Below are 25,921 nucleotides of genomic sequence, written 5' to 3'. Positions count from 1 at the left end.
CTAATCTAGCATTAAAACCAGGGTTCAAAACATAACAGCACCACCGTTTGCAACCACTCTGGCATACCCTGCTTGTCTCCAGCCTTACAAAAAGCTTACTCCGCATGTTCATGCCTGCTCCTTAGTACCCTCAGAGGCTCACGCCAGGGGTGTCCCTGGCACCCTAGACAGTGTTACACAGTGCTGGTAGCCTTCACCCACGGTTTACTCTTGGCTCCCTTTGCCTGCTTACTACCTCCTCCTATCCGTTTGTGCTCACCTGCCAGAGGACTCATGTTTTCCTCTCTTCCCCTCTCCAGCTGGGGACCCATTTGAATGCCTGTGATGGTACTACCATATGTGTATACATTAAAAAAATAGGATCACCAAACAGGGACACACCTCTAGAGCTGTTGTTTTAAAACTCCAGCCAGACAGAAGACATTCTGCACTAACCTCATCATTGTTGCCAAATGTATTCCAAACGCAAGCCTCGCCTCATAAATTGCTGTAGTTAGCAACACTCCAGCAGGCAAAAGTATATATTTAAAAACTGACAATGCAAATGAAGTGGCTGCAGTTTATATTATGGGTGACTCACAGTGAGGCCCTGCTTGAAGGGATCCAGTGAAGTCTCCTCGCTTGCGGCCACAGCCTTACCTCTAGCACACCCATTGGCAAAGCAACTGGTGATGCAGCTGGGTTGAGATGCCATGGGGGGGAAATTAAAGTGCCACTAATATTAGACAAAGCGGGGCTACGCGGCAATTTCTTCTTTTGTTGCAAAACAATGGCACAGATGAGCTTCGCTTATACTCAAGGCCTATAGCGAATCCCTCAGAGCAGGGTGATTTGAAGAGGTAAAGGCGCAACCTTTAAAGGCTCAGGCCCTTTGCAGGCATTAATTTAAAAGTGGGTGAAGCCCCTGGGCCAGGCAAGGCCATAGGAGAGACGGCCTGGGGAAAGGGTAGAGGCAAGCCTTGCAAACTGCCGGGCCACATGCTGGTGGCAGCCCACCGGCAAAGCAAACCTTGCCTTTTCTTTTTGCCTTAGCATAGGCTAAACAAGCTAAATACTGAAGCTGCTTGGGAAATCTATTTCCACTGAAAATTGAAACTTTTTTGCAGAAAGATGGGAAAAAGAAAAATCAGGCATCTTTGGCCAACACCAATAAAACACTGGCAGACAGAATTCCACTTCTTGACGCACGCACAAAAAAATGTTCTTCTGGGACAGAAAACGGAAACTTTTTTTACTGGATTTATGGTGGTTTTATGCCCCAAGTGACTTGGGGTTTTCTGGCTACAAAATAAATACATATAAATAAATACATAAAAAACCCAACCAAAACAAAAAAAGACACTTCCTCTGAAGTTTTCATTGTGGCCAAACCCTGCTTTTCTGATGAGAAAAATAGCTCTGCTTGACGTGCTTTTCCAGACTGTTTAGGCAGGCGGCGGCCATGCCCGCCTGGCCGGGCCCCTCACGGCGCCGGGCAACCCCAGGGGTGGCCGTCGTGCCTCAGCCACCACGGCGGCGGAGCCAGCGCTGCCATTCCCAGCCGCCAGCACCATGGGCTCTCCGGGGTGCACAGATGAGCCCCAAACTCGCCCCTGCGCAAGCCGCAGCGTCACCGCCTCGCTTCTCCTCACAAGCTGCAAAATGGCGGGCGAGCGACCCGCGCGGTGCACCCTGGGAGCTGTAGTCCCTCCGCCACCGCAGCAGCGGTGGGGAGAACTCGGCCCCGTTTTGCGGCGGGCCTGTGATATCTTCCCCACGGCGCGGCTCTCAAAATGTCCCCCGCCGGGGGAAAGGCGGGCGACTACAACTCCCAGGACGCAAAGGAGAGAGGCGGTGCGGGGAGGAGCAGATGCCTCCCGTTTCCCGCCCCTTCCGCGCCGCTTTGCCTGCTGGGAGTTGTAGTCTCGCCGCCGCACGCTGCGGCCCCGTGGCGCCTGGGAGGGACTCAGTCTCCCAGCGCGCCCCGCGCGAGGGCGGTCGCCGCGGCCGTGGGCGGGGGGAGAGGCGGGAAAGGCGGGCGGCCGCCGTGAGGAGGCGTCGGGCCTGTTCTGTGTCGGGGTACGGGGCGCTTCCGCCGCTTCCCCACCGGTTCGCGCTGTGTGCCCGGAGGTGGCGGCGGGCTGGTGGCCGCTGTGTGCGGCGCTGAACGGGAGCGGGCGGCTTCAGGCGCCTTTGTGTCGTGAGGAGGAAGGTGTGGGAGCTAGCGGAGGGTGGCAGCCCCTGGGGGTGCAGAGGCCTGCGCGGCGGCGGGGGGGTGTTTGTATCCAACGGGATCCCGGCCTGGGGAAGGGAGCTGGGCCCTGGGCGGTCAGGCAGGACGGCTGAGGCTGTGCGTGGGCTCTGTCGTTTCTCCCTCCCTGGGGTGGGGTGCCCACTGGAGGTGTGAGCCAGGGCCCGGGGGCTGCTGCCCTGTTCCTTGCTGTGGCGGCCTGTGTGAGCAGTGTCCCGAAGGACGGTGCTGTTGCTGGCGCGGGATTGCTGGCAGGCTCTGCTGCAGTGCTGTCTGCGATGAGAGGAGACTTGTGGCCGTGGTTTGGAATGACTGGGATCTCTGTTTTCCTCACAGGCTGCACGACGACACACAGAGCCTGTTTGAGTGAGACCAGGATGGAAGAGTCCAATGGGGACCTTCCCACCCAGAGAGACACCATCCTGTCCGAGCTGTGCTGTGATCATGTCACCGTAACAAACCTGTGAGTCTGGTGTGCTGTAAGGGACAGTATGTTTGGCTGCGAATGCTGTTAAGGCTAAAACATCTCCTCAGGAGCAAAATTTTTCCTTTCTGTGTAACTACCCTCAGACAAGAGATACCCTGATTCACAGCCAGTGATGAACACTTGTACTGCCATCTGAAAACAGCTGGTTTGGTCAGTTATACGCTTTGGTGTCACTTTTGGGTTGTAGTCATTACTTTTCATGTGCTATAAAACTAAGCAGAAGAATTTATGATTTTCAGATGATTGTTTCCTATTTAGGGGTTACGCTGAGGGTGTTTTCAAAAGCAGTCATCAGATCCCTTTTATGAAAGATAGACAGGCTTTGCATGGAATGTAGCACTCGGTCTGTAGAATTCTTCAGAAGTTTCTCTATGTTTTAATGCCTCTTGAAGATCTGGCCCTAACTGTGAATATGACCTTTCTTTGAAAACAGAACTTTCTTCTATCCATGGTCTTAGTAATAAGTAGCCCTTAGTACTTGCAGTGCATAACTATTATTTTTACATTTTCTTAGCTACGCTTAACATTGTTCATTTAGTAATGGTTTACTGCACATGGAAACTATAGTTTTATTTTTTTAAAACCTCTCTTCTGTTCTACAGAATAAGGTTGGCAATGTGAATGTGGAGACTGAGTAAATGTAGTGGTGCCTGCCTTGTTAGGCTGTATGTTGTTCTTTTGCCAAAAATCCAGGAATATCTGCAGACTTTTATACCAGCATGAGTTTATGTCGGATTTAGAACTCAGTTCTGCAGCTTTGCATGATTCAGGGGGAAGGAATTATTTTTAAAACTAATTTTAAAACTACATTTCCAGTATGTTGATGGAAATGTTTGTTTTCTAGGGTGGAAGTGCTGAGATCTTTGGTGGCTTTAACTGACCCTCAGGAGGGAAAGCTGACTCAGTCTCAGGAGAAAGTGAGTGACTAACAGACTTTCCATGTCTGCTTACTGCATAATTTCAGAAGAACCTATAATTAGGTAGTTGAGCTTATTCTAATAATATATCAGAACTGTTTCTGTAATTCACGTTTTTGTGAGTTGAACTGAAGTGTGTGCTTTCCAACCCTGTTTCTCATTGCATGGCAAGCAGTAGTGTGATCAACTGCCTCAGTTCTGCAAGGTTCCCTTCAAGCAGGTGGCAGATTGAATCAGGTATTCCAGCCACCACTGGCTGGTGTGAAGATCACACTTAGGTCTTTTTACTGACTGAAGGGCCAGCTCTTGCAGACCCTTGGTTGCACCCTCCCCTTGGTTCCATGCACAAGCACAGCATGCGCGATTAGTTTTCTCAGTCCAGTGGGACTGATCTCTTGAGCTGGCTCATTTTCTGATTCCAGGAATCTAGTAATGACATGAGAGCTTAAACCCAAGGAAGGAGTGGAGCTTGTACTTTATGTCACTTTAAAGCAACCCTGAAAATGTAGCCCTGACATTTTTGTGGCTTCTCTGCTGCTGACCTCCATCAGTGATAGTGTCCTTTATGATAGGCAGAACGTGATGATTACTGGGACAGGAGGTACAGTGGCTAATGCAATAAAGGATCATAACGGCCAAAAGAAAGTGTGAGAGATTAGGATGTGGTTTTGTGGATTTATACAGTATGATAAATTTGGAGAGGTCATTACTGTCTCCTGGAAGATGTGTAAGACAGTTACGGGGTATTCAGATTTGCTCAAAAATTTTATGCTCATCTGTTAGTAATAGGACCTGCTGTAACTTTCAATGCAATTTAGCATGCAACGCTATTTTTCATTACTTCATATTCTTGAGTCTTGTCTAAGTCTTTAGTGTGCATCCATTCCTTAAATACTGTTTTTATTTCAAGCAGAATTGCTTAGGAATCCCTGAAGTACAGCTGCCTGTTATATTACAGTAATAATTATTTTGCACGGCACAGAACGATAGTCTCATACCTGGTTCTCATTTCACAGCTGAATTTTTATGCTCCTTTGTATTCTAGGCGATAAACTCACTGGGCATCTGGAAAACCATATTTGCAGCTGTTCCTGGGCCTACGTCAAAGACATCAGTGGAGTGACAGCTTGAAGATGGGAGATCAGGATGCAGGTGAACCCTTTCTGGAGACTGTGGCTGGTGGTGCCACAGACTACGAAGGAGCTCTGCCCTCAGACACAGTGTCGCTCAGCGATTCTGATTCCGATGATTTGGGGTTAGCGGATGAAGCGGAAGTTGATACAATATCTCCTGAGGAGCCATCTGTAGATGATGGGGATTACAGATCAGGGGAGACCCCTGACTCTTCAAACAGCTGTCACAGATCTCCTGTCCAGCCGTTCCATCTGAGGGGCATGAGTTCTACGTTCTCTCTCCGTAGCCAGAGCATTTTTGATTGCCTGGAAGAGGCGGCCAAGTTGTCTGTGCCCTCAATGCCTGAAGATAATGTTGTTGATGGGAGGTTTAAGCGTCCATTGCCTCCAAGCACAGTTTCAGGTAGCATGGTTCCAGAAAGCCTGGGAAAGCAAGCCAAACCAGTGCAGGCTCCCAAAACCTCTCCTGCAGTGCCTGATTATGTGGCACACCCAGAGCGCTGGACCAAATACAGCCTAGATGGAGTTTCAGAGTCTAGTGACAAGACTAACAGGGCAGTGGCCATGGAATTTCTGGAGGGTTTGAAGAAAAGAGGGGAGGAACAAAGCTCAGCTACCCAAGATGGCTACACCCCATACTTCAACCAGGACCCTTCCAGCTGTGGAGCTGGGAGGATTGTCTTCACTAAACCAGCAAAAAGGGGTGTTGATGGACTGGAAAAGAAAACATCAGCAGGGGAGGATAATAAGAAACACATGAAAACAGATCTAAAAGGAAAATCTTTTAAGAAGACTGATGACTTGAGGGAGGAAGATAAGGTAGAGCTGGGGCACTTAGATAGTGGAAGTGGAAAGGCAACAGAGGAGGAGGAGTGCATGATGGTGGGGGACCTGAATACAGGCAGTAAGCTTAGTGCAAGGTTTAGTGGTGCAGGTGAAGAACCATCAGTGGAAACAGTTGGATTCCACTGCAGTAAGAAGAAGAATAGGAAGAATTTCCGACCTAAAGTAGATGATGAAGGGGAGGAGGAAGAGTCCTGAAGGATGCAGCACATTGGAGACATCCAAGGACTTGTGTTGTCTTTGGATATGTTTGGTTTTTTCTCTTGACTTTTTTTCCTGGTCTGGAAGCCATGTGATAGCTTTTTGTCTAACGGTTTGCATCATAGCCGCCAAGAACATTTTATATTGTTAGAAATTAAGCTACCTAAAATACACTCCAGACTTCTGTTTGTGAGAAGTCTGTGGGCACAGGATAGTTGCACCCTAGTAGGAGAGAATAAGGTGTGCTTTGTTTGCTTGAGCAGCTCCCTGGGGCTTGCTCTGGAGCTGAAGAGCTGAAGTAGCCAAAGAAAAAGATGCGTTAGCTAAAAGGTCGCAAGGCTTCCTACTAACCCCCAAATTTCGAGCTGATCCCAAATGCTGTAGAATCCTGGAACAAAGATGGTGAGCTTGTTATGTAGAGGTTTTTAAACAATGAAAATAAAACCTAGTTTTCCACTAGATGTGACTTCTCCTGGCCCTGTCCCAGGGAGGGGTGGTTTGTTTTTTTTTTTTAAACTCTAATTTCCCCCCCCCCCCCCCCCCCCCCCCCAAATACATCCTTCTCTCATTGCTGTTGAGAGTGAAAGCACAACAGTGCCCAACCATGAGTTTGGAGGGCCCAGGTGGGAACTGGCAAAATATTTTTTTAAGGTTGGCTTAATATTTACATTATTTAGTGTTACATGATAAAGATTTTAAAAACCACAATGTTTCCTGTGGAGAGGTACAACTCTGGATACATCCTGGTGAAGACACGCTCAGGATGACTTCAACAAAGTCTCACCATATTGACTGTAGGTCAGAATTTGCAACAGCTTGTTTTTAAGTTGGGCAGCAGCTTTTCCTCTTACTGGTATGATATCATGTGATGATTCTTGGCCTGCATGTTTGTATGTCCTTTCCAGGTGGCACTGCTTCCACTTTGATTCTGTGCATGGATTTGCTGGGAATGAGGCATTTATACCAGAACTGGATACTTTTGTTCTTTGTGATTCAATAAACTTTAAGTTGTAGCTTGATTTCTTCATCTCTTTGAACCATGCTGATTAATGCAGCTATAAGACTTTTAACAAATACTTGGTTTATTTGATTTGAGAATTGTCTTGAAAATCTTCAAGAATGTTACTCTAAGCTTACAGTCTTGTAACTTCTCCCTCAAGTCTTATATTTTAGAGTCTAGAATTTATATTTTTAACATTTTCAATCATTTTACAATATATAGAGAATCACCTCATAGGATGAATCACCTCATACAATGAATCACATTGTAATGAATGTCAAGTATAGTAGTTTTTCACACAGAATGTTAATAGATTTTATAAATAAGGTTGAAAAATTAAATTCTTTGAAAGGTTGTAAAAAATACACCTCCTGTACTACTTTCTGAAAGACAAAACTTCAGTTTCCCAGAAATTGTTCAGGAAAATGCTGAAATGAGAGCAATTCTATTACTTGGGGGGAAAAAAAAATTCAGAATGGGAATAGGGGGGATCAATCACCAAAATAGTAAACAGTGTTTATAATATATTGGAGGAAATACTGGCAAACCAGGTGGGAACTTCTGGTTTGCCCCATTCAAAATAGGGCTGTGATCTAGATAGCCTTCAGGAATATGTCTGTCCCCGTGATGGGAACTGTACCATGCACCTCTAACACCTCTCCACTGAAAAGCTCTGTTGAAACAAAAGATATTCATAGGGCTTTGTGTTTGGTCTGGGTATTTGTAGTGCAACTCTGACAAAATCTGAGAACCAGTATAAGAAATGCAGCAGCCTGAGTGACGAAAGTTTTAAATAATGAAGTAGGAAAGAGTTTGTTGGATGGTGGAAGTAATGGTTGACATAACTTTCCTTTCTTTTACAGTCAATAAATAGGTATTTTATTTTAATTCCCCATCCTTCTTGAGATTTTTCTTCCCTGTTACACTGCACCTGCGATTTACTGGCTAAATCACTTCACTCTGAAAAAGAAACTCGTATTCATTTCAAAGCAGCTGTTAATACCCGTGTCTGATTGAGAGTTGCACTTCAGGTGTGGATGTAGCTGCAAGCTGAGGGAGCACTGCAGCAGGACACAGGCACCAGTTATTAGTTCCTCTGTGTAGGCACTGTCAGCGTGTGGGCCATGGTACTAGTTTCTGTAGTTGTGCAGCAAGTCATATACGTGGTCATATACATATATGTGTGCCCTGATTCTCATGGCATTGCAGCGTGATGGTAGGTTTTCTTTTGCTTGTATGACTTAACAAATACCAATTCTTTTTGTCCTTTGTCTTACAATCTTTTTTCTTTGGTTTAGTGGTGGACTTGGTAGTGTTAGGTTAATGGTTGGACTTGATGATCTTAAAGGTCTTTTCCAACCTAAACGATTCTATGATTCTATGATTTGGAACTCAAATTAGTTCAGGTCCGTTTGGACTGACTTTTTTTTTTTGCCAGTATTCTAAAGTAACCAACCCCAATGTTAGTATTTATAACCGTAGTGAAAGACTACTTTAGAATTTGTGATCCTTCTTGCTGGACTGTGCTTGCTCAGACTCTGAAGGATATTTGAGGAGATTACTTTCTCTGAGTGGGTGTCAGCATCTTATCAATAATCGACTGGTAGGCCCAAATCATTTGGGTCTTTGTGTTTGAGCAGATGCATCATTTGGCAGCAGAAGCAGAAAACAATGTAAAATGAGTAATATTGCTCCATCTTTTGAAGTTCACCTTTTAATGTTAAAAGCAGAATGTATTTTCTCATGAGTGTACGGTTTGATGCACATTAATTAATGGGTCATTGCTGAATACATCAGTTGTTCCAGTGCACGTGCATGGGATATCACAACAATTCCAAATGGATAGATTTTGGTTTCCAGTGGAAAATTAATGGCTGATCATAATTAAAATAGTAGCAGTTTCAGACTGGAAGCTGCTGCCAAGAGCAGGGCATGCTGGTTGTAAGATATGCATTATTTTCTGACAAAAAAATGTAGCTCAGCGTACTGGTTTTACAACTTCTGCTTGCCTAGGGTGAAGAACAGGTAGGACAGTACCAAAATTCCATCACTGTTAACGGGGTCACTGAGGTCTGGGGCACAACTGGACAAATGCCTATTTTATGAAGACATCATAACAAGATTAATATCTATTAATAAAAGGCTCATGTCAGAAAGGTATTTTTATCAGATCTGAGACTTTTTTTTCCCCTGCCTCTGGTAATGGAGAAAGCTTTTGCACAACCTACATTTATGTTGCATAGAAGCAGTGTTATATGCATGAGGAAATTAAGTTCAGTTGAAGCTTATCACTGTAAAAAAGACCACAACCCAGTACTTCTCCCTTGTGATGCTATTTACATTATTCCAAAGAAATTTCCCTTTAAAGGATGGTAGTAATATTCATTTTATTGGTGTATCTTTTCATACAAAATTCTAATAAAGCCAGCTAGCTTTTGTATGCTAAGAACATACATGACAGTTTAAGTAATTAAAAAAAAAACAGTCCAAATTCCTAGTTTGTAGGAAAATTCTTGCTACACGTTCTTGCTTTAAAGTCTCTAAGTGATTTTTTTTTTCCTGACCTTTGAGAGAAAAGTAAAATGAAATCAGAAAACCGCTTAGGTGCAGGTGCGGTGTTCCATGTAGTGTGGTACACAAAGGCAAAGTCTCTTTTAACAGCAGCAAGCTGACAGCAGCTATGATCTGGCACTGAAACAAAAAAGCAAGCAGCAGAGGCTGAGGGTCTGACGGCAGGAGGGTCACCTGCTTTGTGTTTGGGAAGTGATTGCTGAGGACCGCACGATGAGATTCCACTTTCTGGGGATGAGTGGGGAGCCCTCAGTAAGGAATACCAACAAAGGAATACTTTGCAGAAGCCAGCGTGGGAAGAGAAGACGGTGAGTGGAATCGTTTAGGGGTTGTAAGAACTCCAGGAACTGTATGGATTGTAATAGTTCAGGATCCCAGGCCCTTTCCTATGGAAACTATTTCTTGATTTCCTTTCTAAGCAACTCAAAAATATGAGCTTGCTTTCTTGGCCAAGGAAGTGGCTTGGTTTTTAGTGTGTAAATGATCACCCTTCCAAAGCGAGACTCCCTTGAACAGAGAAATGTGGAAATTAGCAATGATGACGATGGATTGAGGGTGTGATGTTTGGAGAACAGAAGGCAGATTGTATTTAGAAAATAAGGTGGTAGAGTCATCCTGGAGGAGAAAGTTTTTAGTGCGATTTGTGGAATGGAGTTTTGGAGACAGGACCAAGTGATATAGGAGCAGGAGGGAAGAAAGCCCAAGAAATTTAAGGAGGAAGACCAAGAAATCCTCAGTAGTGTCAAACATTGATAGTGCTTGGTATAAAGGCTTTGAGAGCTGGGCCTTAGGCCTTCAGAAGAGATTAGGATTTTCCTTCTACAGAAGTTCAGTAGGACAAAAGGTTTAATCTGAAGAAATGAGAATAAAATTCAATTATCAATATATGTGATGTCAGTCTCGGTCTGATCTGCATGCTCTTCTCTTTCACTTCTTTCTGGCAAAGGCACTTCTGTGTTGGCATTCATCCCACCTAATAGGATTGTAAAAGCCATGTGCTTGTTTAAAAGCCTTAGGACAAGGGGCACATAATAGTAATTGCTTAAGAAACTTTAAAATGTTCAAGATAATCCACAATAAAAAGATCCTGTAGATTCTATTACTTTGCATTTGCTCAATAAATAATAAAAACAGGTTTCTTCTTTATTTCTCATGTATTTAAGTTTCAGATTTTTATGCAGTTAGAGTAGTAAAATGTCTGGGGAACATGCTACAAGATGGTTTTTCTCACTTTAATGCTGATAATGAAGTGATTTACATATGTGTTTTATAAGCTTCTAACAGAATTAAGTAAAGTTTGAGGTTAGTTTGAGTCTTGTCATGTCAAGACTTTGCTGAGTGTCCAGCTACTTCTTTTTCCCATGTAGTATGTATATATTCAGTTTATGGGTTTTGGAGGGCTTTTTGTGTAATGGATAGTAATAGGTAGATATTGGAATACATCATTAAGAAGACTATCCAAAATCTTTATTGTGTTGGGTATCCTGCAGTGGCTGAGAAATAGTCTGTTTCTGTCTCTAATGTTCTAAACTCCAAACAGTGCAGCCCTGGGACACAGGTCAAGATTCTTAACTGACAGAAATAGTTGCAGCTCTGAAGGCAAACGAGTTGTGTTGATTAAAACGAAGTAGGAGGCTTGCTCAATTTTTATTTTTAATTATTATTGTTATCCATATTAAATGTTTTGGTAATCCTTTGGTAGTACTATCTCATTGACTCAAGAAACCCACAAGAAAATCCTCTCCAGAAACCCTGTGGCAAATAGATACTTACTTACATGCTTAAAGTTGGGTGAGATCATTCTAACTCACACTAAGTGACAGTCCTTTCCCTGAAGCTTTTAAATATATGTTGCAAAAGGTAATTTTTTCATTCTGAAGTATGAATATTCTGTTCCTTGTTTACATTCCCATTACCTCTAGGTACCTCCTTATGTGGTTCTTTTTCAATCTTTTTTTTTTCCCCTTGCACTTTTTTAGCTAAATTGTTCAGCTGTATTAATTAGCTTTTCATGATTGTTTTCAATACTTACGTGTATAGTTTGGAGCTAGTTGGTTGCACAAGAGGTTGGTTTTGGTTAAAACCTCTGCCATTGAGGAGATAACAGCTGTACAGTAGCAAATCTACAAAATAGGTAGTGGTTTCTACATTAGCTAATTTTTGTAGTACTTTATCCATTCTTAAATTTGCAAGAAAGATAATCTAGGCAGCAGACTAAAGCAGCATCAGAGATACCACATATATTTATTGATTTTTTTTTTTAAAGAAACAGTTGAACTGTCTTGGAGGAAGACTTGTATTAAATACCTTCCCTTTTTGGTGAATATATTGCATTATCTCAGGCTGGCACAAACTTATTAAAGCATTTCTCCTGTGTTTCTGTTGGACCTGTATTTGGTGTCACCATTGTTCATTGAATAGCATGACTTTATTCAGGAAGCCATAAAATGGATAAGAAAGGGGAGGGAAAGTCCAATGGGAGTATTAAGAGAAGGAACTTTCAGCGAGGCAAAATTACACTGGAGAGTTCTACAGACAAAGAAAACAATAACAGTTGTGCTACATAGCATGTGGTAATGCTGAGCATTTTCAGACTGTTTAAAAAAATGTTTGTTTATATTTCAAGGGTTTGTCATCAAAAGCTCGAGATAGGGTTTCCTTCTATTATTTGTGTTTCACATAGACACTTCCCTTTGAGACGTTGGTATCTGGTATCTAAGAAAATTACAAAAACTGATGTCCAAGATTAGTCTAGGTCAGATCAGACAGAATACGGGTATTTTCAAAGTTGACAGTTTTGAAGAAAGAAAAGTTTGGGAGGAGGAAGAGAATGGAGGGGGGAAGATGAAGCGTTTGCTTCCAGAAGAATCTTCAGTGAAGGAAATAGTCAAGTAGACTAGCAAAGAGGGCAAGAAATGCTGTATTCCTCTTTCTCCTTTCTACTGGAGGTCAGAACTGTTTCTTTACATACGTACATCACCAGAGAGAAAACAATAAGGAAGGTGAAACCATAATACAGATTCATTTCTCCTTCCCTTTATCCCTAAATAGGGTCTGCAAAATCACCATTAAATGAGAGAAACAAACCCTAAAGCTGATATAAATGCCTATAAAACTATTACTCACCTGGGCTTCTATGACTTTAAACCGCTTTTCTTGTTCTTTCAATCCACTAAAATATTTAGACAAATTATCCACCCTGCGGAAACAAAGCAGACACGCTGAGCAAAAAGTAAAGGCCTCAGAAGAAACCCTAAAACACAAAAACCATGTAACTTACTAGAGCCATGGCCCCTCACTGGCAGTTCTGTGCTGCTGAGACATCCCAGAGCCCCCTGAAAGTTTTGTCCTTTTGAGGTGTTCCTGCAAGTATTTAGTGAACAGAGCAGCATTTCTGGAACACTCTCATGCACCTGTTTGCCCAGGGACTCATAAAGTCACACAGACTACAGCAGCTCCTGGTGAGGGCCACTTAGCCCCAGCTGTTGTGGAAATCAGGGACAACAGAAAGGAGCCTTAGGTCCAGCTCTGTCTCTCCAGCCACTTATGTCCCACCTGTACCAAATGTAAACTGATCCTGGTGTGAGAACTGAGGCCACAATATTTTCCATCAATACAGGGGAGATGAGCCACTTAAAATTTATACCAGGTTTCATTTTTGGAAACTGGCTTGACGTTCAAATCCCTTTTTCCATGCAGTCCAAAGGGACTGTGTAGAGAACTTCCAAATAGTGCCTCCAAATTGTTGTGTTGTCCATATGCTTCCTGCATCCTTCACCTCTTCTCCCATTTCCTTATTCTTAGCACCTGATTCCCCATAGGCTCCTCAAATCCCTCTCTCCTTTGTCCTAACTACTGTTTCAAAGTTTTCCTCTAACAGGTTACGTTCCATTCAGGTCTATGTGAAAAATAGATGCTGGGTGGGTCTAATGCATTTTGGGATTGGTTCAATACAAAGTTCAAAGAATCACTTTCTGAGGGTTTCATAAGATTTCAAATACACACCGCTACCACCTAAGAGCAAAGATAAAAAGCCATGGGTTTAGTGGCGTTCATCGGAACCTTTTCCAGTCTCTTTCTGGCTCTGCTATACCTGAAATACTGTGAAGCCAGACTGATTCTTACTTTTCCCCTCCAAGCAGTAACTTCACCTACAATGTACCATCTTTAAAGATATGATTGTGCCCTTTGTTTGGAAGAAATTACACACATATTTACTGCTTGATCTCAACAACTGAGCTCTCAGTCCTAGGGTTTGTCAGTGATCTGCTTATGAGAATAAAGTTTAAACCAACATAATAATCCTAAATTATTATGCATTAAGAGTCTATGTAGATTAGAGGGAGAAGAGTATTTTCCAAAAACATACTCAAGTATACTGTTTTGGTATCCAGCTATTCTACGAGTTAGACAGGTGGAGGTTTGTTCTGAAAGACAGCACAGAAAGAAAACAGACAACACAAGAACATTTCCATGGAACTTTCTTATTATGATAACTTGTACACCCATTGTGCCTCTATTTGAAGTCAGTTTTATCATCAGAGAAAACAGCTGAAACAGGTGTTAAAAGCTCCTTTAAAAAATGCTTTGCTGTCTGGCTTTCAGTATTGCCTTAGATATTTCTGTTTTCCCTGCATATAACCTTTGTGCCTCGCTTAAAGGAGCAAACCTCTGAATAATAATTTAGGACTTTTTCTTTAGAATATGAAACCAATTTAAGTGATATTCCTAGTAGGGAGATATTTTAAAGAAGTATTTAAATGGAGACTCAGTTAATTAAATACCATTTTAGAGCCATTATCATTCATTTCTTGTGGAAAACTGTAGTCTCATGCCATAAAGCTGTAAATAGTTGTTGTTCTGCATCTGTGGGCTGGGGGTAATTCAAGATATCTTAAACTTCCATTCAAAAGTCTATGCCATTCAAAAGTCTAATTCAAAAGTCTTTGTTGTATTCCTACAGGGGATGGAAGTACATGCACTGCAGTACAGCAAAGCAACTGTTCTTCCACCATTTCTTCATGAATTTGATTTTCATTGAGCTTGATGGCAGATTTGCCTGGAGCTTACAGGTCTGTAATTGTACATACTTCAAGAATGCCAAAAACTCTTCTAATATTGTAGTGATGCTGGCTTCTCATGTTTTTTTCATGGACTGCATGTTTCCTAACTGCATTCTAGTTTATATAAGCTTTACAAGCACCTGAATGTTTATCTCATTCAAAGCTGAAGACTTGCAAGGTACACTTATTGTGGGTCAGAATAACATACTTATTAGATGTGGCCTTCAGCCTTTCTTCATTGCTTTCTTTCCTTTCTTGTTCAAGGTTTACAAGATAATTTTCTTTTTGCACCAGCTCCCATGTTATGATTTTTTGATCTAGGCCAACTGGAAGATCTCTTCCTGTAGGAAAAAAAAATTAAGAATTACATTTTACTCCCTTTTCACTTATACTAGTAATGAAAGGCTGCTATGCTAAAAAAAAATATGAAGTCTTGCCATTGCAGGCCCTTTGCCATTGCAGGAGTGTCATGTTATGAAAATGTAGTGTCAAATAAGTATTTTCTACTTTTTTTTTTTTCTTGTGATGGGAAGCAATAGACCTTTTTGCAGTTGGATATGACTCCTGAGTTTGCTGAAGAACAGCATGGACTGATTTCTGTGGTTCCGTTTAAACTAATTTACAACCTTTCTGGACTTCTGACATATTTTAGCCTCAAAGTATTTAATGAGCAGAGCTTTATGTTCAGATGCACTTTATCATCTAAGCTTCTTTATTAGAACAATTATAAATAGGAAGGACAAACTGTGAATAGATCCCTCCATGTTGAAGTATAAAGCCTGTTGTTAAGAGTCCCAGACAATAACAGACCTCAATTTCACAGGCATATTTTGAATGTAACATACTAGTTTTGTATCTTCCTAAAGATCAGTATAAGGGCACACTTGCTGTAGGCTCCAAACACTACTGAATCTATAACCTGAGCAGTCAGGTACTTGCTTTCTTAGGGAAAAAAAGATTTTTCTTCTTTTTTTGAAGAATCTTCAGCAATATGCTTTGATAGCCAGAAGGAGTGTGTCTGAAAGGGAGCTTAGTCAAAGGGCTTTGAATTGGTCCAGTCTGACAACAGTTCTGCTCCAAAGCCCATTATCGGCCTGCACATGAGGAGTAAATAGGCTTATTATCAGACGCTATTAAACTAGATGGGCCAAGTTTGCCATCACTATAGAAAACCCCCAAATGCCTTCTGTAATTGGCTGAACTTCAATCTGCCTTTTTAATTATAACTTTTAAGGGCTCACTATTTCTCTAAGCGTGCTTGCTTGCTCTCCATGTCTCTGTACTGGGAAATTCCACTGATCCTAGTAGATTTTTAGACTTGGTATATGTTTTTTAGGGTTGTCCATACTTAATAATTACTAAAATTCAGAGGCAAATGAAATAACTATTCATTAAGCCTATTGATTGTTACCTCTTCAGAAATCAAATCCCTTTAACCAGTTTTATATCGACACCTTTGTTGTAATAACTATGCTGCACAAAGAAACGCATTGTGGGAAACTGCTTATAGTAGAGGATGCATTATAAGCCTTAATTTTTCATTTGTACTCTCCTGGCACTCTTTGCTAAAAATAAATTGTGACTCTTGGCTTAAGGAAATCTTAATTGCTTTTCTGTTTTGCCTATGCAGCATGTCCTAGGAGAGTGTCAGGGTCTCCAGTTGCTAGATGTTTGGTAACAACTCACCCAGATCTTCTTTTTTATGCTCCATTTTGTTGAAGATTCTTCTGAGAACCAGAGTTATGTGGTTTATAATGATAAATGGTGGTGCTAAGGCAGGCCGACCATGATATTCAACGATCAGGTTGTAGCGCTGAATTTTCCAGAAGATGTCTGCATTGCCCTGAACAACTTGAAAAGTGTAACTGTAATTGGGGAGAAAAAAAGCATATAACTGTTTTTACTGCAACAAGCTAAAGCTTATTATTACAAAATTTAGTCCCACACCTACTTTAAAAAATGAACAGCAAGCTCAGCAATTTCTGTTAATTTAATCTAAAGTTTGTACAAATTATTAGATATTAAAATAGTTGCAGTTGCAGTCTTCAAATGTTAAAAAATACATTAGGGTTGGGTTTTTTTTTTACATAAAGGTAATTCCACTTCACTCAGGCAAGATTAGCAAACATGCCAGGTCAGTTCTTCAACCAAATGAATCATTATTAGCTGTGCTGACATCCAGCATTTCCCCTATGTGCAGATTATCCACTATTACGTCTGCCAAGTTTACAGCTACTTTGCACCTGCAGACTTGTGCTGCAGCATAGCCAGGAATCCAGACGCTTCTATGCATGTTTAATTGAATTTTTAGCAGTAGAAGAGGCTTCTTTTCTTCTTGTCTTTAATGTGGCTAGAGTAAGGATGATGAGAGCTTAAGAACTATATGATCACAGAAGTCTACCTATCAATCCCCAAATAATATTCATTAGGAAAATTACTAGTGTATTCCAAAATGAATAGCCAACAGCAAAGTAGTAAGCATGGGCAGTCAATTAAACCTTTGCAGCCTCTGTCTTGATACATACTCAAATCGCTCATACCTGAACATAGCAATCAGGAGATTCATAAGGAGAACATTTGTGACTAGTAGGAAGATAACCAAGAGAAGTATGACGAGCCAGTTGGCATAGCTATTAGGACACGATGGCGAGTTCTCCTGCAGAATCTGCAGTGGACTAAATGTACAGTTCCTGGGATACATTCGTGATGCTGCAAAGGAAGATAGAGAAATAAAAGAATAGTTTTGACAAATCCTACTGTACATGTATTTCTTGGAGTGGAGACAAAAGCTTTATACGTTGGTGAGCAAAATCTCTGACTTTCAACAAAGAATGGCAAGAATTACAAATTGTTTCTGAGGTTTGAAGTAATGCATTTCATAGCTATTTCAATGCAAATAAAAACTAAATTAATATCTCTAAACATGTCTTTTTTTAAGGACATGGATGGATGCGTATATTTAGTACCTTTACTGTTAAGATACAAATCAAGGACAATGATGATATTGATTACTAAAATGAGATTTAATCTTGGCTGCATATAAACAGCAGCATAATTTTGTTCTGAATACTTTACAATCATTAAAAGCTTAAACCCAATATTGTGGTAGAATTTTTGTACTGCCCTTGTTGACTACTAGCAGGACCACAAATATGAGACTCTCTTAATCCTAAAAGGACAGTTCTTCGACTGCTTGAGCTACTGAGCTAATTCTTGCAATTGAGAGATCATTTATGTGAACTAATAGCCAATGTCTTTAATTTTGTGAAAATGTAATCATGTTGTGTACATGAAGAGATGTTGCTTTAACGTGCAAGAGGTTTGCAACCCTAGGACAATGCAGACCTCCAGAACTCAGCTGCTCATTCAGTGGCAAGATGGCTGTCACAGCTGGCTTTTTAGTAACGTTCAGCAAATGTGGGTTGTGTTGACAAGGCTGTATCCTTTTTAGACTAGTTTTGAGTTCCCAAAGTCAAACCGCCTTTGAGTATTTAGCAGTTGTGTTTCCCCACATACGTGTGTCTTCGCAGTCCTCATGCTGGTCCACATATTAGAGGATAAAACTCAGTAAAAGCTGGGAATGGGGTTCCTCATTCTAAATTTAAACTACTTTGTACATCTGAGCTTGCAGTCAAGGTTAGTAAGAATGGTTCTACTGCATCAGACTAGAGGTCTAGCCCTGTATCCTGCCTCCAGCTGTGAATTAAATCCACAAATGTAGAGCAGCATAATGATACTTACTTTTTTGTTCTCCATTTTTTCACTAATTCTTTTCCCCACTGCCATGGATAACCCCATGACCATATTCCTCAGACCACACAGTTATATCAAAACTCAGCACAGCTGGGACTGCATGCATCAAGTGCATTACCTTATATTTATCGACACTGAATTTCATTTGATGATTTAGCACTCATGAGGGTCCTCTGCAACTCTTAGGTGTCAGCTTTAGTCTACGCTACCCAGTTATGTAGTTTCGTCAGCAAATTTTGTCCCCCTCATTACCCACCTCCTTTTCCGTATGTTTCATAAAGATGTTGAACAGAATAAGTCCCGGAGGACCCCAGGACAAATGACTCCCTTCTGGAAGATGCCTGTGTAATTAATTATTTTTTTTCTCTGCCTTTTAACCAGTTATTATTTATCCAGGTGAAGACGCCCCTTGGAGTCTCAATGGAGAGAAACACACATTTCTAGGGAATGCTACATCTGACCTATTTCCGAATGAGATCAATCCTATTCCAGAAATATTTGTTTCTCTCCAATTACTTTAATGGAAATAAGAGTGACTGGTTGTGCTGTGCATGCTTACACAGTAGGCATTTAAAGTTAAATGCCATGAATCGCACCCTGCTCTCTTGTCTCATTCAGACTTTTTTGGCTTTTCTAAGACACATTCTTTTTCTTATTAAGCAGAGTGAACGTGAAAGAATGCTTACTGGTTTGCTTCTGTCTGTGGAATTTTTTTGGTTCCATGTATATTACCTCAAGTTTGAATCCTACTTCAATATTGCCACTGACGTTTAGCACTGTTATTCTGGCTAAATGCTATGGCATTACTTCAGACTTTTTTGGGAGATGACCTATTCTGTATTTTACCTACTTACCTATCAGAAATGCTGCCTTTGAACTTATATGTCCAAGTATTTCCACGTCTTGTTATTATTTTATGTTGTTTTGTTTGAAAAGTTGCATATATGCAATTACTAGCTTTATTTGATTTGGGCAGCTTTACCTCCATGTGGAGTAATTGCTGGAGGTGACTTAGACATTAAACTTAGATTTATGATTTTAGGAAAGGCACAGCATTGAAGAAGCTTTCCAGGTGGAATGCAGCTGGAATCTATTCCACACAAGTTCCCTAAGCCTGCAACCTTAGATGTCGGCAACACCAGGGGAGCCTGGTGTACTGGCTCTAAGAGGAGTTGCCCAGCGGGTGGAGTGGTGTGGAGACACCACGGCCAAGCTCTGCAATAAGGGAACTCGGAGGAGTACCACAACACCGATAAGCTGCATATTGTTACCCTGAGCCAACAAACTGTCATGATTTTGACAAAATGCTGTCCTTTTGGTAAACTTGGCTCATTATAATATCATTATAATACCAAAACACACCTCCATCCCAGAAACTACCCGCCTCTAAGGTGCGACCACTCATCACTGAGCCTGCGCTTTGAATTTTTCCAAGCCTATACCTTTAAAATGAAGCGAGAAAGTTTTACACCAATCATAACAAAGTATGTATGACTAGAGTCCCTCAAGCTCCACCTGAAAGGTAATAAATAGTATAAATTAGCCTAAGAGAGAGGGGATGTTAGGGAAGATACCATCGCGTGCTTCTCTGACCTCTGGGATCAGCCAACGGGCTGAGCCTCTCTTCCCCTGCATCGGGACGCCTTTGGGTAAGAATCTAACACTTGGTTATTCCAAGTGGCTCCCCAGGAAATTTAGAAACCTCTATAGAGTCGCTTTTATGTCTTTTGATGCATCTGTGTTATTCAAAGCTTTGGTATTTGCATGTGCCTTGCAGTCAGTGAATTTATCACCGGCAATCCAAAGAACCTGTGTGTCTGTTGCTTTAATAAATTGCTTTGATTTATTGGTCTAGCCGTGATAGTTGTCATTGAACATGACCAGACGCTTTAAGTGTGGCCATGGTAGTTCATGCAGCACGACTAGATGAAAGGTGCCTACGTTATTTGTGCATCCGTAATTGTAATAGTTCAGTGCACTGAACGCAACTGGACTTAGAATGATAAATTGGGTACCTTCCAAAGCCCTCTTGACGCAACACTCCAGAGTCAATAAATGCTCTAGAGGAATATTTATTCTAAACCATAAGTGTTCCCTTATGGGCTGAGCTGTACTGCTTTAGCACTGTCACATTAAACTACTGCCAAAATGCATGGGGGTGCTATTATTTCAGTTTACACAGGGTTACCTGGGTTTAGGTTAAACTCAACTCAAATGGATTGAAGTGAAAGAAGCTGCGCCAGCCTTTAAAACTGCAAATCCTTGTGTGACTATTTCAGACAGCTTGTCTAAATAAGGCCAACCCTTATACTGCACAATGCACATTATCTCTCTGCAAATACACTATTTATATCATAGTAATGTGAAAGCTTTGGCCTACAGGACGAAGATATAAAAAAAAAAAAAAGACAATAATGGGAAGGAATTCCATGCTCTAATCAGCAGTGTGCATTCAAAAATGGCCAAGTTAAGGGGGAAAGGAATTTCCTCACTGTCTATTTCATCCAGTGGAATCTGGCCAAATATCTGAAGGTAGGGACGATAAAGCACCCTTCTGAATATCCATTCCACTTGGCTGTCATCGGGATGAAGCAGAGCTTGAGTTGTCACACCGTAGGCAATGAGCCACACACTCAAGAAAAACAGAAAGAAGAAAACATCCTTCATCTAAAAAAGAGAGGGGGAGGGGAGAAAAGGACAAGAGGTGACTGTAATAGCATAGTCAAAGAACAGTAATATTTCTATATGAAAACGGATCAAATAATTCTGTTTCTTTACAAGCTTGTTTAGGTTAAAGGAGGTAGAATAGGATACAGTTCCATGCACAGAATTGCTCTCTTGACCTTGATGTTGTTATATTGTTCTTGGCCTGTAATCAGCATTTTTCTTCGATAGCTCGTTTCGATAAAGGCATGTTTTAAATTAAAACCTTGCTTTTTAATCATCTAACATTTAAAAATGAAACATATTTTACATGCAGCTCATTGTACCTTTTAAATGCAGATTTTCTGTGTGATCTCACAGTACCATTGACTACTTTACTGTGAATGCAGCAGAGTTCTGCTGCAGCAGCGAATGCTGGTAATGGTGCTCATTGATGAATACTGAACCACTGATACAGCAGACATTGAAGGCTGCAAGGATCAGGTAGCTTCTGTCTTGGGTTTTCAAGATAAGTAATGCATCTGAGGAATTGTTTTGAGGACTTCCTGCTTTTAAACATTGTATTTCTCTACAGAAGCAGAAGTAATTGAATCCTAAAACACTTACTTAAAAAAAAAAAATCTAATATGTATTTCAAGTGCAATAATTTTTCCCTGGTGGAAAAGGAACACTTCATCCTCTTCCCATCTAATCTGACAGAGTTCATTAGGGACTGTAGATTCATTTCAATTAGATTATTGGATTGTGCAGTTACCCAAAAACATAGGCATTTCAGACCTCCAGGATGCTACTTGGAGTTCTGTTAAGAAACACGGTATCTAAGCCAGGCAAGACATAGTTGATGTCTCTCTGACTTTCACCAATCTATTTTGTTTTCCGGATGATTTAAAATTTAGCAATGCTGCAAGACTGCAATGATGTCATAGTTAAGAAAGAGCAGTGGCAAGTCTGGAAATACTTTTTTCCAATCTGCAGTCTCTCTGTGAACAGGCATTGTTCTGGCATTGAACAGCCATTTTAGCAGCTACCAGACTTGTTTCACCAGTTCTGTAACAAGGTTAAAAAGGAGAAAGACAAAAAGACACAATCTTTGATTGCTTCTCTGTTTAAGTAAGGGAAATGCTCTTGCTTGAACCCACTTGATGAACCTTTCAAGAACGTATCATTTACTAGAAATAACTTTCATTGTTCTTTCATTTGATGTAAGGTTCAACAATGAACTACCAATGCTAAGGCCTTTTGTTGGTTTGGATGGGGGGAAGATGAAAAGTCCCATTTTATGGTTTTGTCTAGGCTGCTGTCTATGTTGTTCTTTGCACCTTCTTAATCTGTGTTATCTCATATGACTTCAGATGCCAACATAGTAGACACATCACCATATTTGTTCAAGGCCCTGGTTTAGCTTGGTATGCAGCAAGGAAGGCTTAGGAGCTGTAGATCTGACTTCTTCTCTTACAGTAAAAGTCTGCAAATGCAGTAAGCTAGATAATGTTCAAGAACAAACATTTATTTTCCATTTTTACCCTTTTGCTACTCCAAGCAAATGTCATGTTGGACTTCCAGTTATTGCATTTGTAAACCAATCCAAATAGCTTGGTAGTTATATTTATTCAATGTATAGACTTGTTTAGACTGTAGGGCTTTTACTGAGCTCTGCTGTGAGTCACAAATCAAATACTTATAGATTCTATAATAGCACTTACAATTAGATGAACTCCAATTAATCAGTTACCATGAGCTAATTGGCCTAGAGGATTAACATGCCTGAATAAAAAGCTACTTCAACACACCAACACATACCCAAGCACACTAACTGTACTCCTAATATCTCATTTCCTGCAGGAGAGTGGTAATAAAAATCTTTTATCAACATCTTCCAACAAGTGCTTACAAAGTACTAATATGTTTTCATTGTAACTTGGAGCTACAAAGTACAAGTAAGAATAACTCTTGTGGGAAAATTGCAACTATCCTTTTTCACAGATTTTTTTTTTTCACACTTTTTGCAAATAACATAATCTGTTTCCCCAAGTGGAGCAGAATCATTCAGTAAATGCCCTGTCTTTCTGTAAATGGCCTGTTGTCTGTCTGAGGTCTTTGCTCTGAATGCACACAGCTTATGAAGTAGGAGGAATAACAGCAGTAAGTCAAAGACACTCTACTCTTCATCTGCCACATCTGCAGATAAATGATTAGGTAAGGTACAAGGATTAGTAAATTGGGACCAACTTATTACACTACAGAGCTCTTTGGAAGGATCTATTTCAAACTTACTGCATTTAATACTTATGATAAATATGGGAATATATGCAAAATGACAAGCCTTAAAAATGCAAAATTAAAAATAGATTATAAACTGATTTCTTTTGTAAAGAGAAGATTTCCTACTCTCAATTTTTTAGAAAGCACAAATATTTATCTGAGAAAGACTGCACACTTACCATCCTTTCCACAATTATGATCTTTGGTCCAAGTTGTTTGTGAATTGCAAAAATATGTATAAGTCTAAGTGTAAACACCATAAAATCAATGGCAAGTATTGTACGGCCAGCTTGAAAAGTCGACTTCAGCATCCTGCAGAACACATGAAATGAAGTATCAGATCTCAGCAAGTCCTGCTGAGAAGTATTTTCTCAAATATTACACTGAGTTTCTGGGCATAGCCTAGTTAGGAAAAGGCAAGTGCTTCAGGGCTGTGGTTACATAAGAGGAATGTAACATAAGCTCTGTACATTGATGAGAAATAGCCAAAAGATGGAGGGACACTGTATTCTCTGTCTTGGCTTCAATGAGATTTATTAAAAAAAAAAAAAAAAGTTATTATACATCGAGTAAAAGTGATTGCCAAAAACAAACAAACAAAAAAAGCAGAGCTTTTCTGTACGTGTTTGAATATACCAATATTGTCTTTTTGTGGTCTCTGGAGCAACTCCTATGATTCCACAGAATTTTAGAGGCTTTTATTGCCAAAATATGTCTCAAAGCTTGTAAAAGTAAATATCACAACCTGTCCTTGCCTGCACGTGAGACTCTCCTGTCAGTTGACATACGTAGCCCTTGCTACTGATGCTGACCACATCACATGGAACAGATATATACCTGCAGGTTACCCCAATTATGAAGAGGAAGATGGTCACCATATCACATTTATTCCAGTTATCCTCCACATACAGTTTAAATTTCTTCATTAAATTTGTGTCTTCATCTGTATAGAAACTCTGGAAGAGAAATAATCATGGGCATTGATCTGTTTCCAGTGTCACTATTTCATTGTAAGCTTTAACATAATACCTGTTTCCTTTTTCTCTTTCATTGCAAAGAGCAAAAACAAATTCCTGGTTTAATAGGAAAAAAAGCTTGAAAACATAAACTTGGTTTACTGTCTTAAAACACAAAAGTTGGATGGAAAAGAAAAAAAATCAAATCTCTATTCTTGTGATTTAAGATTTTGTCAGCCTGATTTAAGATTTTGTCAGCATTTGGGCTGTTAAACAATACAACAACTTCCAGTCAAAGTTCAGTTTCTAGACATTGCTATCTAAACAGCATGAACAGATTTGGCATTTGTATACTGGAATTGTCTGTGAGTGCACATTTGATTACTTAAGCAAACAGCTGGGTTTCTTAATTGGGTTTTAGCCTGGGACTCTCCATGTTTTACACGTTTATAATGAAATGTTCTTTGATCCAAATATTTTCCATGTCCTCCTCTGGTTATGGCCTTGCTGCATAATTTCAAATAAATTGTAACAAACTGGGATCCCCTTCACTGTCCCTATTGATTAAATAATGAACACCTATTTGTTCTTCCAGAATAAATGTTTGTAACTGCTTTTTGGTGTCTAAAGAGGGGTGCTTTATGCACCCACAGTTGGCAACATACTAACACCATCGTTCACACATTATTTTGGTTGTTGAGCTGAAGACATTCCAAAATCAGTAACTGGGATGGTAATGGAGAAGGTTTTTTTGTTTGGTTGGTTTTTTTTAAGAAAAGCAAACCAAAAAGAGATCTGCTAATGTTTTGAGTTGAGAAGTATTTTAGGAAAACCACAAATAATCTGAATTCCTTTACTTGTTTTTTTAAACAGTCCCCAGTGGGGAAAGAATCTCTTAAAAGGATGTAGAGTTGTCTGTTGTGTTTCCAGGTGTAGGATATAACTTCCAACTTACATTATTTGTGGTGGGAGGACCTAGTTCCGGAGAGTGAAATCAGAGAGATACTTTGCAAAGTGAAGGACACCTGAATCTTAGCACCCTCCTTGACTTGGCTATGGCTGGAGCAGGATGGAATAACAGAGGCGGAGCTACAGGTTTATATGGTGGAGGAAGAGCTTGCTCTAGGACAGAGAGGTGGAGTGTTTTGGGTAAGTTCTGCATTGCTCTTCTGTGCAAAACTGCACCTGACACTTGAAATCTTCAAGCTTGTACAGTTACACAAATTGTAAATCTATTCAAAATATTGCCGTAAGTTTTAGTGTGTTGTTACTAAGATGTTGTAGGTTACTGACCTGTCGGATTTCTTCCAAGACCAGGGTAAAAACCCAGAAGTAAAGTATAATTTCTTTAGCAGATGGACCCTCAGGTGGAGGTGGTTTAAAGTCCAGTAAAAGGACATAAGTAAATAGAAACAGAAAAGCAAAGTACATGATAACATTCCCCATAAACACAGTTACAGGGGCACTCCAGAATTTTCTCCACCGAGTAAACATGAATGTCACCCACGCTGTGTTTTCAGAAGGATTCTGCTTTTCCAATTTACTATTTCCTCTGCAAAACAAAAAGAATATAGGCTTGGTGATGATTTCCTAAAATTAGTTCATGGGAATATGCTCAGTATTATTCTGTATAAAGCTTCTTGTAAGATAGTAACAGGCAGATGCTGGGGGTGGCAAGGAGGAAGGCTGTAGAAGTCAGAGCAATCACAATACCATAGCAGAAATATTTCAAGTCAAAAAGAATGTTTTGAAAAATAAAGTCACATCAGACTTAAATGCATATTCTTGTTATTTCAGTTTTGTTGTGCTAATTTTATTTCATCATGTAACTTCATTGTGTT

The 25,921-nt window shown here is 40.5% G+C and overlaps 2 protein-coding genes across 3 annotated transcripts in view; one reads left to right on the top strand and one right to left on the bottom strand.

The window, feature by feature from the left end:
• Nucleotides 1-2,038: 2,038 nt before the first annotated feature.
• On the top strand, nucleotides 2,039-6,299 carry TSSC4 (tumor suppressing subtransferable candidate 4). Of its 2 annotated transcripts, XM_075712748.1 has the most exons (4): nucleotides 2,039-2,058; nucleotides 2,567-2,693; nucleotides 3,562-3,634; nucleotides 4,680-6,299. In XM_075712748.1, exon 4 carries the CDS (start codon nucleotides 4,768-4,770, stop codon nucleotides 5,806-5,808), a length of 1,041 nt encoding a protein of 346 aa, XP_075568863.1. In that variant the 5' UTR covers nucleotides 2,039-2,058; nucleotides 2,567-2,693; nucleotides 3,562-3,634; nucleotides 4,680-4,767; the 3' UTR covers nucleotides 5,809-6,299. The 2 variants fall into 2 exon arrangements, with proteins under 2 accessions (XP_075568863.1, XP_009483345.1); XM_009485070.2 differs by lacking the exons at nucleotides 2,039-2,058; nucleotides 3,562-3,634 and having other exon boundaries at nucleotides 2,678-2,693.
• A 3,886-nt stretch (nucleotides 6,300-10,185) lies between these two features.
• Nucleotides 10,186-25,921, bottom strand: part of TRPM5 (transient receptor potential cation channel subfamily M member 5) — a 40,853-nt gene continuing 25,117 nt past the window's right edge. The window contains exons 15-24 of the mRNA XM_009485180.2: nucleotides 25,374-25,632; nucleotides 23,962-24,080; nucleotides 23,304-23,436; nucleotides 20,691-20,865; nucleotides 16,986-17,154; nucleotides 16,132-16,310; nucleotides 14,654-14,786; nucleotides 12,509-12,581; nucleotides 11,415-11,505; nucleotides 10,186-10,355 (exon numbers count right to left, since the gene is read on the bottom strand). Coding sequence (XP_009483455.1) covers nucleotides 10,255-10,355; nucleotides 11,415-11,505; nucleotides 12,509-12,581; nucleotides 14,654-14,786; nucleotides 16,132-16,310; nucleotides 16,986-17,154; nucleotides 20,691-20,865; nucleotides 23,304-23,436; nucleotides 23,962-24,080; nucleotides 25,374-25,632 — 1,432 coding nt within the window. The 3' untranslated portion in view covers nucleotides 10,186-10,254. The remainder of the gene's footprint in view (nucleotides 10,356-11,414; nucleotides 11,506-12,508; nucleotides 12,582-14,653; nucleotides 14,787-16,131; nucleotides 16,311-16,985; nucleotides 17,155-20,690; nucleotides 20,866-23,303; nucleotides 23,437-23,961; nucleotides 24,081-25,373; nucleotides 25,633-25,921) is intronic.

The sequence above is a fragment of the Pelecanus crispus genome, chromosome 6 (genome assembly GCF_030463565.1).
Source record: "Pelecanus crispus isolate bPelCri1 chromosome 6, bPelCri1.pri, whole genome shotgun sequence".
Classification (NCBI taxonomy): Eukaryota; Metazoa; Chordata; class Aves; order Pelecaniformes; family Pelecanidae; genus Pelecanus; species Pelecanus crispus.
Note: the sequence above shows the minus strand (reverse complement) of the source record. Positions and strands in the feature narration are given on the sequence as shown.